Source organism: Rhinolophus hipposideros (genome assembly GCF_964194185.1).
Source record: "Rhinolophus hipposideros genome assembly, chromosome: 20".
NCBI lineage: Eukaryota > Metazoa > Chordata > Mammalia > Chiroptera > Rhinolophidae > Rhinolophus > Rhinolophus hipposideros.
In genome coordinates, this window is record NC_138066.1 from 22,491,452 (window position 1) to 22,504,407 (window position 12,956).

Here is a 12,956-nt window from a genome sequence, read left to right on the forward strand (position 1 = left end):
CTCTAGCTGGGAAGTTTTACTTCTTTTTGTATTGTCTGGAAGTTTGTTAGACTACTGCCCTTGAAAACTTGATAAAACTTGTCTTTTAAAACCACCTGAACCTGGTATTTTATTTGTGGGAAGATTTTAATCATACTTTCATTTTGCAAAGATAAATTACTGCAGTGTTAGGGTTAGAGTGTAGGAGAAAGGAAGAGAAGATAGGAATAGAAGAAAACAGCTGTCTCTGAAACAGTATATGAAGGATCTTACTTATATTCATTTTCTCGTTTAATCCTCAAAATATCCTTTCGGAGGGTCTGTCAGTCAAGGAAAGAGAAACTGCATTAGATATTATAAATAGTGCATTCAATCGTGAGAATTGGTTACTTACATGTTAGAAGAATAAAAGAACAAAAAAGGGATGCGGAGGTAATACAGAGTTAATACTTGTAGACAGCAGTTTCCCATCTCTAGGGCTGGGAGAAGAAAAAGGAAATGGGAGGAGCTCGGAGGAGGGCCCCTGAGGGCTAGTGGTGCTTGAACCTCTGGGAGTAAGCTTTGAGTAACTGGTGCTCAGATCCCTGACAGGTGATTGATGGGCCCAGGCAGGTAGCCCAGCGAATGAGTGAACATGACAAGGCAGCACTCTGCGTGCGAAGGAGCCACAACGTGCTCTACTTGGTACCTCTAAGGGAATGCATTGAGGCTCTTCCCGGGAGTGTTGAAAGATGCTGGAGGCTGGAATGAGCCCTCTGTTATTGAGGAGCAATGCTGATAATAGCTGCAAAACAAGAAAGAAGTCTCTCTGCTTACCTTTCTCCCTTCCCACTGGCAGAAATGAACAGTTTTGCACAGAGCAGAACATAAAGGGTGGGCTTGGAGTGGAGAGACAGTGAGTAAATAGCTAGACCAATGGATACTATGCATATTTTTCAAAGGGAAAACTAAAGCTGAGCAAGGTTAAATTGTTTGCTAAGGATCTATTGGAGCTATTGAGTGGACAGATCTGGAATTTAAACTCAGGCCGCGACTTGATTTCATCTAATCTAAAACACCATTGACTGTAGAGGCATCATTGTCTATACCATTGAGGAAAAGAAGTACTGCCAATTAAATAAATCACACTATCAGTAGTAAGGTACATACCAATTTCAGAGATTTTTTTTAAAACGTTAAAAAAAAGGGAGGAACTTAAAATCAATGAAATATGGTATATTATGCTGCTTTGTAAAAAATTTGGTTTTGGAATTGTTCATTTTGAAAAACCTATGGGATACACAAGTAAAACATTTATAGCTGGTTAAAAATGTGCAGTTATGTATAGCTCATAAGAAAGATGGGGCCTTGAGATACAAAGGTGAAGGTTGTCCACATGCCAGAACCATGATCCAGAAACAGTCTTGCTAACTGTGTTTTTAGCTTTAAGACTCTCTTTATATCTTTCATACCATCTCGTTTCGTTCCAACCTTTGCCCATCTGCCTATCTCTTTGTGATGGCATTTGTTGGTAAACCTTAGTATCATTTGTTATCCAGGAACACTTATCTTTCCTTAAATTTCCTCATGCAACGGTCGTTCTTTTTCATCTTTTCTTATGGCAGAATAGTAGTCCATTGTGTATATGTACCACAGCTTCTTCAACCAATCATCTATTGAAGGACACTTTGGTTGTTTCCATATCTTGGTCACTTGTAAATAAAGTCGCAGTGAACATCAGAGCATATATATCTTTACAGATAAATGTTTCCAGATTTTTTGGGTAGATACCCAGGAGAGGGATTGCTGGGTCATATGGTAATTCTATTCGTAATATTTTGAGGAACCTCCACACTGCCTTCCATGACAGCTGTACCAGTCTGCATTCCCACCAACAGTGTATGAGGGTTCCTTTATCTCAACAGCCTCTCCAACACTTGTTATTGTTTGTCTTGTTTGATGATAGCCATTCTGACTGGGGTGAGGTGATAACATACAACATGATATATAGATGATGTATTACAGAATTGTACACTTGAAACCTGTCTAACTTTACTAACAATTGTCACCCCAATAAATTTTAATTAAAGAAAAGGTCAAGCCACAGGTCTTTTGTTAAAAAAAAAAAAAAAAAAAAAAAAAAAAAAAAGATCGTTCCTTTCCCCTCTCTTCTATTGAAAAAGAATGTGGTGTGGCAGCATGCAGTCTTCACGAGGGTACAGTGGGAAGTGCTGTTTATAAGGATGGTAGTGAAAAGCAGTTCTCCAGGGGAGATAGATGGTGTGAAGAAATCCTACCGATAGACTTCTATGGTTTCTCTATTTTTATAGGTCCAGTATGTCTGGCTTGCACCTAGTCAAGCAAGGTCGAGACCGAAAGAAAATAGACTCACAGCGAGATTTCACTGTAGCTTCTCCAGCAGAATTTGTTACTCGTTTTGGGGGGAATAAAGTCATTGAAAAGGTAAGTTATAACTTAAGTTAATACGTTAGAAATTATTCTTCCAAAGTACATGAGATTTAGTGCCCAGATTTGTTGTCTAGATTTGCTCAAAACGGATATTTACACTTTCAGAGACCTTGCATCTTTATGCAAAATTATCCCTTCTGCTTCCCTAGCGTCCTATGAAATAATTTTACTATTTTCTGTACTATGTATTAACCACTGATAATTTTGTCACCGCTAATTAAGAAGATGAAGCAGTGCTCATAAAGTTCTCTTTAAAAGATCTTACAGGGTTGGACTGCACTGATTTGAGAGGGTATGAGAAATTGATTAGCTTGTGGGGTGGTGTCAGGAGATAATATGTCGTAGCATTGGATTTAGAGCTGAGGGAGTCGAGAATTTCAGAACAGAAAGCTTAAACTGTGTGATACACTGACTTACTGGCTTCCACCAAGTATTTGAGTTGTTTAGAGAGAATATACCACATGAAATACTTAAAGAGATCACAAGTGTTTTTAAATGTTAGCGTAATTCTGTGTCACTTTTATCTAAATCATGTCAGAGCTGAGAGGTTGAAATAGTTTGCAGTGATTAAAAGATTAAAGGATGGGAATCTGTAAGTATTGCTTCCACGATGCCCTTCTGTTAGTCTTCCAATCAGTCTGAACACAGATAACATCCTTGGGGGCATGCTTGCAAGACAGGTAAAGAGATGACAGGTTTGTTTAGAGAGAAGTCTCAGGGTCATTGATTCTTCTACTCTTTTTCTTGTGACATTTATTCTGAGGCAGTTTTTACAACTCTACGGCATTTGGGGTTCAGCATTTTGGAGAGAAGTGGTGGTTGGTGCCAGGCTTCCTATACATGTTCGAGGTTCTATGCCTTGTTTTACTACAGCAGAGAATACTGCATGACACTGCGCTGTTTCGTCTTTCCCATTCCTTATTTGATAGTACATCATCCCTCAGAAGTTTATCTTCTGTTCCCCATTAATTGATATGGTAGGATAATCCACAAACTCACAAGACTTGAGTCATTGTGAATTTTTTTCCCTTTAAGAAATGAAGTTAGAAAGGAGTAAGTTTTAATGGACATGTATTAAAGTATTTCCTCAGCTGACATTTAAAAATATCCCTTGATCATGTGGCAGCTGGTACCTAACTGCTTAGACCAGCAATATAAATTCTTATTGAAAACCTGGCTTCTTAGAGAAAGATAGAACTACAAAACTTGTCTCATCTCCATTCCTCCATCATTGCTTGCCCTCTCCATTTTTCTCTCCAAACACCCCCCACTCCCAGGTTCTTATTGCCAACAATGGCATTGCAGCAGTGAAATGTATGCGATCTATTCGTCGATGGTCTTATGAGATGTTTCGAAATGAACGTGCGATCCGATTTGTTGTCATGGTCACACCTGAAGACCTTAAAGCCAATGCAGGTGAGTTATTACATTACGAAAGCATCACCCTTGAGCATAAAACATTGAATAGCACAGTCTTTAAGTAGAAGAATGGTAGTTTTGGGGGGATTCCCAAACCTAAGCATTTCCAATGAAATCCTTTTAAAAGGATATCTCTTTTAAAAAGTGTTAATATTAGACATTGACAAGTGATTGTGATATACAGAGGGTGCCAAAAAATGTATACACGTTTGAAGAAAGGAAAACTGTATGAAAATTGTAATACTCAATACATGTATATACCGATAACAAAAGATGAATACTAGTCACATGTGACTTCTGCAATTACAAAAGGTGCTCAAAGTGGTTACCGTAAGCATCCAGACACTTCTGATTACGGGGAACTACTGCTTGAGCAATGTTGACCAAAGTGTCCACTTGTATACCTTTTTTTTTGCATCCCTGGTATTTAACCTCAATACCAACTTCTGTGTTCTAAGTAAAAATAAGTAGAAATTTACCCAAAGTGTTGATTTGGGTTTTTAGGTGTATGGCTTTTCAATGTCAAGTATTTGCTAGACCACATACTTTAGCATGTGTAAGTGGAAAGGTTTGGAAGGAAATACTATTTCCCTTATGAGCTACATTGAATTTTAGAGGCTCTTAGAGTTAAGATCCTTTTTTTCCCTCTTCCTGAGTGAGAGAACTCTTGGGAGCCAAGTGGGTTTCACTCTGCAAGCTCTTCTGCATGTTCTCACTATTCAGAATGGTTCTGCATCTGAGAGTTGTAGATAAAGACTGTTGGTATAGCTGAGAGGTTTTGGCTAGTCTATCCCTTCCATACTTTTGATGATTAAAGTGTAATATCTAAGGTAGAGTACCCACAGATAACATTAGCTCTTTAAATAGCTATCTTTTAAAACCCATTTTGATCTGTATATGCTCTCTCTATATTGAGACAATGATGTTAAGGCTATTCCTAAAGAATAAGGGTTATTATGTTATCTTATTTAGAAATGGAGAAGGCACCAATATATTGGAAAGTAGATTTATGACCTGAAGTCATTTATAGTCACCCTTTAACATCTCTTAGCCACTTTTCATATCTGTAAAAGGAAGATCATAATGTGTAATTCCCTGGATAGTTGTAAAGATGCAGTTGTCTATAATAAATGTAAACTACCTTGTATGATTTCTTTTTCTTCGTCTATTTTTTTCTGGTGCTCCTATTAATTCACTTGTTCATTCACTCAGTGAAGATGGAGGCCCACAATTGAATAACATGCTGTCTTGCTATCGGAAACAAGTAATTTCAATACAGTGAGGTTACTGCTATAATAGAAACATGCATACGGTACTATGAGAACACAGAGATGAGACATCTTAACTCTGCCCCCTGCTCAGGGGGGCAGGGTTAAGAAAAAGCTTTCTCTAGATGTTATGTATGCCTAGCCAAGACTGAGTAAGAATTAGTGAAGCAATTAGGGGAAAGACAAAAGTGTCCCATGGAGAAAGAACAGTATGTATGCAAATGTTTGAAGGTGTGATACAGTAGTTTTCTGGAAATTATAGGTGGCTTGTTAAAGTACAAAATGTGATCTAGTATTTGTCAAGGAGAGCCTTGTTTTACACTCTCAAGAACATAAACTTTCTTTTTTGGGATGTGTGTATGTGTGCATCTGTTTGTGTGTGTTGGATATTAAAGGATTTGCATTTTAAATGGATTAGTTGTTTTTAACAATTCAAAAGTTATGAGTATTATAAATCCTTTCCCATCTACCTGTCATCCAGCATCAACAATTATCAACTCATGGCCAGTCTTGTTTCATCTATACTTTTACCTCCTCCCTCCTCCATACACAATTTCTGAAGCAAATCCTAGTCATTATTTTATTTGTAAATATTTTAGCATGTATCTCTAAATGATACATTTTTTAAACATGAATAATTAGATGGATGATTCAGGTAGCATCTTGGAAGAGCCATTGGTAGAAGGCAATACTAGAGGGTATGACAAGGCCAAAAATAGAAAAGAAAGGATTGGTTTGGAGAGATTTAGGAGGTATAATTGACAAGATTCGGTGATTGAGAGAAGAGTTAATAATGACTGTTAAGTTTCTAATTTGGTTGACTAAACTGATGCTAGTACCATCAAATAGGGCAAAATAATAGATAATATTACAAGAAGATCAAAGTCCTTTTGGAACAGATTAGGTTGGAGTACTTGTGGTATAAGCGGAGTGTATAAATCCTACACAAAATTGAGTATATCCTTCTAGAACTTAAAAATAATGAAAAACAGAGATTAAGAGTGTATATTATTAGCAAATATGTGGTGTTTGACACTACCTCCCGAAAGAACAGATACAAAATGAGAAGAGGGCTCAGGATGAAATTTTATAAAAGACTAGAATTTAGGAATAGATTCAGGAAGATGGGTTCATAAACAATGCTGAGAAGAAATTATCAGAAAGATAGAAGAAGTGGAAGAGAAAAGAGAATTTCATAAAGGTCAAATGTGTCAGCATCCAATAAAATAGGAATAGAAGCCAGTCCAGCAATTAGGAAATCACTGGTAACATTTGCAAGAATGGTTTAAGTGGAACAATATGAGTATGCAGAATAATATAGGATTTTAAGGAATGAATGGGAAGTGACATGGAGGTAGCCAATGTGGACAAGTTTTTTAAGAATTTGAATAAGAAGGGAAGTAGAAAAGACAGTAACTAAAGAGAAATTCAGGGTCAAGAAAGGATTTTAATTTTTCAGAATGAAAGAGAGTTGGGAATGTTTATAGTCTGAGAGGAAGGAGCCACAATGGGGAGAATTGGAAGGGATATCTCAGCTGCAGCAGTCCCTCCTGAGGAGTGAGGGGTCCCAGCCTCACACTGGGCTCCCCAGCCCAGAACACCAGTGCTGGAAAGAGGAGCCCCAACAACTGGCTGTGAAAAACTGTTAAGATTCCATTTGTCTGGATGAGATGGAAGGCTGCTAGAAACCCAGGCATCCTCTTAAAGGGCTCATGTGCAGACTTACTTGCTGGCAGGCACTCACCGTGGGCTCCAGTGGAGGGACAGTGGCTCGAGAGGTGCTAGAGACATACAGGTTAAAACTAGGTTGTGTGACTTCAGAGCAAGAGCTGGAGGGACAGCCGCCATTTTCCCCATGTTGAGCCCTCTCACACAGCTGGCAGGTGGGTCCCATCTTTCGAGTGTTGAGGTCTCCCCCCAAAAGGCCAAATCTGAATCTGCCTGGTGCACTCAACTTGTTCCACCCTGATGACTCCTTGACACCCTGCCCCACCCAACTTGCACACTGCCAGAGGCTCTTTCGACAGCAGGCAGCTAGCTGTGGCTCGTGCTGCAGTCTTTCTTAAAACAACTCAAAAGATCCGCCTGCCTCAGGTGGGCAGCAGCTGGCCTCAGTGTTCCCTGTGTCTTTTGCTGAGTGGCCCTAGGCTCAGCACTGGTACCAAATCTGAATCTGATTAACCTGGTGAATGCCACTTGCCCCACCCTGGTGACTCCCTGAGACCCCACCTCACCCAACTTGAGTACTGCCCAAGGTTCTTTCAGTGACTGAGCCTACAGGCAACCAGCAGGTGGCAGTCGGCCTCAGAGTGCCCTGTGCTTTTTGCTCAGCTGCCTCAGGCGTAGTACTGGTGGCAGCTGGCTTTGGTTTCCAGCGTGGCCTCTCCCATACGACTCCAGATCCAGCACAGTTAGCTACCAACCACAGATCTCCTACAAGGTAGTCCTGGGCAGGTCAGAGGTAGTGGCTGACCTTGGCCTGCACCACTGCCCCTCACAAGAGGCCCCAGAATAACATACCTAGTGGTCAGCTTCAGACCACAGCAGAGCACCACCCAGTTAGACCCACAAATGGCACACCCAAAGGGTCATCTTGGCAGGCACTATAGCCCACTGGGGTGAATCCCGCTCTGTGGGTCAGCCCCCACATAGCAGCTGTGGTCATGGCTAATCCACACAGCCAGTCAACCTGAGGGTCAGTCCCACTCACTAACTTGCCAACAGCAATCAAGGCTCAACCACAACAGGAGGGTACACAACCCACACAAGGGACACGCCTGGAGCACCCAGCTCAGGTGGTTAGGGACACTGCCACTGGGCCACACAGGACATCTACTATATAAGGCCACCCTGCCAAGACTGGAAAATGTAGCAGATCTATGTAATATAGAGAAACAAATACAGAGAGGCAGCCAAATGAGGAGACGAACATGTCCAAAATGAAAGAACAGAAGAAAACACCAGAAAGAGAACTAAATGAAGTAGAGGCAAGCAATCTACCGGATACAGAGTTCTAAACACTGGTTATAAGGATGTTCAGGGAACTTAGGGACAACTTCAATAAAAAGATAGTAAGTGTTAAAAAGGACATAGAATCCATAAAGAACCAGGCAGAATGACGAATACAATAAGTGAGTTGAAGAGTACACTAGAAGGAATCAACAGCAGATTAGATGAAACAGACAATCAGATCAGCAATTTGGAAGACAAGGTAGCTGAAAACAGTCAATCAAAACAGGAAAAATAAAAGGAATCTAAAAAAAATGAAGATAGTTTAAGGGACCTCTGGGACAACATCAAGCATAACAACATTCACATTTTTGGGGTACCAGGAGAAGAGAGAGCAAGGGATTGAAAATCTATTTGAAGAAATAATGACTGAAAACTTTCCTAACCTTGCAAAAGAATTAGACATACAAGTTCAGAGAGTGTAGAGAGTCCCAAACAAGATGAGTCCAAAGAGGCCCACACCAAGACACACCATAATTAAAATGCCAAAAGTTAAAGACAAAGGAGAATCTTAAAAGCAGCAAGAGAAAGGTAGGTAGTTATGTACAAGGGTGCTCCCATTAGGCCGTCAGCTGATTTCTCAACAGATACTTTGCAGACCAGAAGAGATTGGCATGAAATATTCAAAGTGATGAAAAGTAAGGACCTACAGCTACGACTATTACCCAGCAACGCTATCATTTAAAATTGAAGGAGATATAGAGTTTCTTAGTCAAGAAAATGCTAAAGGAGTTCATCATTACCAAACCAGTATTACAAGAAATGTTAAAAGGACTTCTTTAAGGAAAAGGGGGAATGGAAGGAAGAACATAAATACGAATAATAAAATGGCAGTAACTACATACCTATCAATTACTTTAAGTACTTTAAATATAAATGGTGGTAAAAGTCCTCTTCTCAGAAAATTATAAGACATTGAAGAAAGTAATTGAAGAAGATACAAATAAATGGAAGCATACACTGTGTTCATGGATAGGAAGAATTAACATTGTTAAAATGTCCATACTACTCAAAGCAATCTATTGATTCAATGCAATCCCTAGCAAAATACCAGTGGCATTTTTCACAAGAACAAATAGAAGAACAAATAATCCTAAAATTTATATGGAACCACAAAAGACCCCGGAATAGCCACAGCAATGTTGAGAAAGAAGAACAAAGTGGGTGGTATCACGATAGCTGATACCAAACTTTACGACAAGGACATAGCAATCAAAACAGCATGGTACTGGCATAAAAACAAGCACACAGATCAATGGAACAGAATAGAGAGCCCAGAAATAAACCTACGCCTCTTTGGTTAATCTATGACAAAGGAGGCAAGTATATACAAATGGGGTAATGACAGGCTATTCAATAAATGGTGCTGGGAAAACTGGACAGATACATGCGGGAGGAAGGAAGGAAGGAAGGAAGGAAGGGAGGGAGGGAGGGAGGGAGGGAGGGAGGAAGGAACTAGACCACCTTCTTACACCATATACAAAAATAAACTCAATATGGATTAAAGATTTAAATGTAAGACCCCAAGCCATAAAACTCCTAGAAGAAAACATAGTAAGCTCTCTGACATTGCTCGTAGTAATATTTTTTATGATATACCTCCTTGGGCAAGAGAAACAAAAGAAAAAAATAAACAAGTGGGAGTACATCAAACTAAAATGGTTTTGCATAGTAAAAGAAAACATCAACAACATGAAACGACAAGATACTGAATGGGAGAAAATTTTCATGCATGATACATCTAATAAGGGGTTAATATCCAAAACTTATAAAGAACTCCTACAACTTAACACCAGAAAAACAAACAATCCAATTTAAAAATGGGTAGAGGACCTGAATAGGCTTTTCACCAAAGAGGACATACAGATGACCAACTGATATATGAAAAAATGCTCAATGTCACCGATCATCAGAGAAATGCAAATTAAAACCACAGTGAGATATCACCTCATGCCTGTCAGAATGGCTATCATCAATGAATCAACAAACAACAAATATTGGTGAGGATGTGGAGAAAAGGAAACCCTAGTGCACTGTTGGTGGGATTGCAAATTAGTGCACTCAACTATGGAAAACAGTATGGGGTTTCCTCAAAAAAATAGAAAAAGAACCACCATATGACCCAGTGATTCCCACTTTTGGGTATTTATCTGAAGAAATTAAAAACACTAATTTGAAAAGATACCTGAATGCCTGTGTTCATTGACGTATTATTTACAATAGCCAAGGTATGGAAACAACCTAAGTGCCCATCAATGGACAATTGGATAAAGAAATTGTAAATTTATACAATGGAGTATTACTCTTCCATAAAAAGAAATGACATCTTACCATTTGCAACGACATGGATGGACCTAGAGGATATTATGCTAAGTGAAATAAGTCAGGCAGAGAAAGACAGATACTATATGATTTCACTTATGTTTGGAAACTAAAGAACAAAATAAACAAACAAAACGGAAACAGACTCATAGATACCGAGAACAAACTGATTGTTGCCAGATGGGAGGGGGCTGGAGAGCTGGGTGAAAAAGGTGAAGGGATTAAGAAGTACAAGTTGGTAGTTGCAAAATTGTTGTGGGGATGTAAAGTACAGCATAGGGAATATAGTCAATAATATTGTAATAAATGTGTATGGTGCCAGGTAGGTACTAGACTTATCAGGGGTACCACTTTGTAAATTATATAAATAGCTAACTACTATGCTGTACACCTAAAACTAATATAAAATAATATTGAATGTCAACTGTAATTGAAAAAAAATTAGAACTCTAGCAAGGATTACAGTACCAGTGGTATTGAATTAAATTTAGTGTAGATGGATCTTGAGCAAGTTAATTAACTGCTCCAAGCCATAATTTCCTATAAACTGGGTGCTAATAATACCTATCATATGTAGGAATGTTGAACATTAAATAAAATTATATATGTATACTTACATATATGTATACATATACATCTGTATGTGTGTATATATACATATGTATATATGTATATAAAACCTATTAGAATAGTTCCTGTACATTATAGCTGCTCTGCTACAATCATTGCAGGAATAGGAAGAGAGAGACATTAGGTGATAAATTTGAATGGGAATACTGAGCAAAAACTGAAGAAAAGAAAGAAATGTAAGGAGGCAAAGAAAGCATCTTTTAGAAGTATCTTTCTAAAGTCTGTTATCTCCAACAATCCAGACAAACCCTTTTCAAACATCTAGTAGCTTCCTGTATCTAACCTTTCCTGTTTGGCCGGTCTACAAACCCTCCAGACTCTACCCTCTGTCCCCATTCTGTCCTAGCTCTACATCAAGAAAAGCACTTTCTCAGAGTACAGTGCAAGTTAAAGATAAAGGGTGTCAGGACTAGAACTTTTTCCCAGAATAGAATAATTGTACATGGGCCTCTAAATGACAAACACATTATTTCTGATATAGGGATCTAAAGACTCTTTAGAAAGGTCACATTGTGAAATGTTTGAGAACTGCTGCTTTAGTATTAGAGCTTCCTAAGTATTAAATTAGTGCATATTCGTACCGGTGACTTAATAAAGTCAGAGCTTCCACATAGATGGTCCTAGAAATTATCTGATTGATGCAGTTTGTGGTTACCTAGGGTGGTACTTGTCCTTTACATAGTTTTGCTCTGCTGTTATATTTCAGAAAATAAAGCCTGTGTTCTCTATTAATTTGCTTTTATTTTCAGAGTACATTAAGATGGCAGATCACTATGTGCCAGTGCCAGGAGGACCAAACAACAACAACTATGCAAATGTGGAATTAATTGTTGATATTGCTAAAAGGATCCCAGTACAAGTAAGGGTTGCCAATGTGTCCTTTAAAACCAAATTTATATGTTCATAATGAATTATTTACAATAGCCAAGATATGGAAGCAACTTAAGTGTCCATCAGTAGACCAATGGAAAAAGACAAGGTGGTACATATATACAATGGAATATTACTCATCCATAGAAAAGAATGACATCTCGCTATTTGCGACAATATGGATGGACCTAGAGGGTATTACGCGAAGTGAAATAAGTCAGATAGAGAAAAACAAATGCCATATGATTTCACTTATGTATGGAAACTAAAACACAAAATAAAACAGAAACAAATTCATAGATTCAGAGACCATTCTGATAATTGCCAGATGGGAGGGGGTTGGGAGGATGGGTGAGAAAAGAGAAGAGATTAAGATGTACAAATTGCCAATTATAAAAATAGTCACAAGAATGTAAGGTACAACATAGGGAATATAGTCAATAATATTGTAATAGCTATGCGTGGTGTCCGTTGGGTACTAAATTTATCAGGGTGATAACTTCGTAAACTATATAAATGTCTCATCGCTGTGTTATATACCTGAAACTAATATAATATTGTATATCAACTGTAAATGAAAAATTTTTTTAAAAGAAAAGTTTTCACTTTAAAGATATTCAAATTCAGCACTATAGTTCACATATGAACTAATATTTACACTTGCCAATAAAACCTATTGCATCTAATGGATTACAATGCTTCACAGTTTTAATAAACACAAATAAAATCTCCAAGTGGTCACAGGGATAAAAAAAAAAAAAAAAACAAATTTAGCCATTTTACAGTTATGCACAAGGGAATATCCAGAGAACTTTTAATTTTATAGAAAGCATCCTGTTGAGAATTGATAAATGCCTTTATATGTTATATAACAGACAGGGAAAGGACAGATATAATAGAAACAATGCAATTAGTCATAATAATGTAAACATAATACAAACAGGAAGTTTGTAAGGGTTTTTTCAGAGATTATTTATTCTATCCATTTCACCTTCAAACCTTCCCGAGTCA

General features: G+C 38.1%; 1 protein-coding gene across 10 annotated transcripts in view; it reads left to right on the forward strand.

Moving 5' to 3' along the window:
* Window positions 1-12,956, forward strand: part of ACACA (acetyl-CoA carboxylase alpha) — a 255,219-nt gene that overhangs the window by 71,764 nt on the left and 170,499 nt on the right. For all 10 annotated transcript variants that reach the window (XR_013991990.1, XM_081029227.1, XM_081029226.1 and 7 more), the window contains 3 exons: window positions 2,289-2,421; window positions 3,705-3,843; window positions 11,825-11,934. Coding sequence is in view for 9 of the 10 variants with exons in the window: in XM_081029227.1 (XP_080885353.1) it covers window positions 2,289-2,421; window positions 3,705-3,843; window positions 11,825-11,934 (382 nt within the window). In the remaining variant the exon portion in view is untranslated. The remainder of the gene's footprint in view (window positions 1-2,288; window positions 2,422-3,704; window positions 3,844-11,824; window positions 11,935-12,956) is intronic.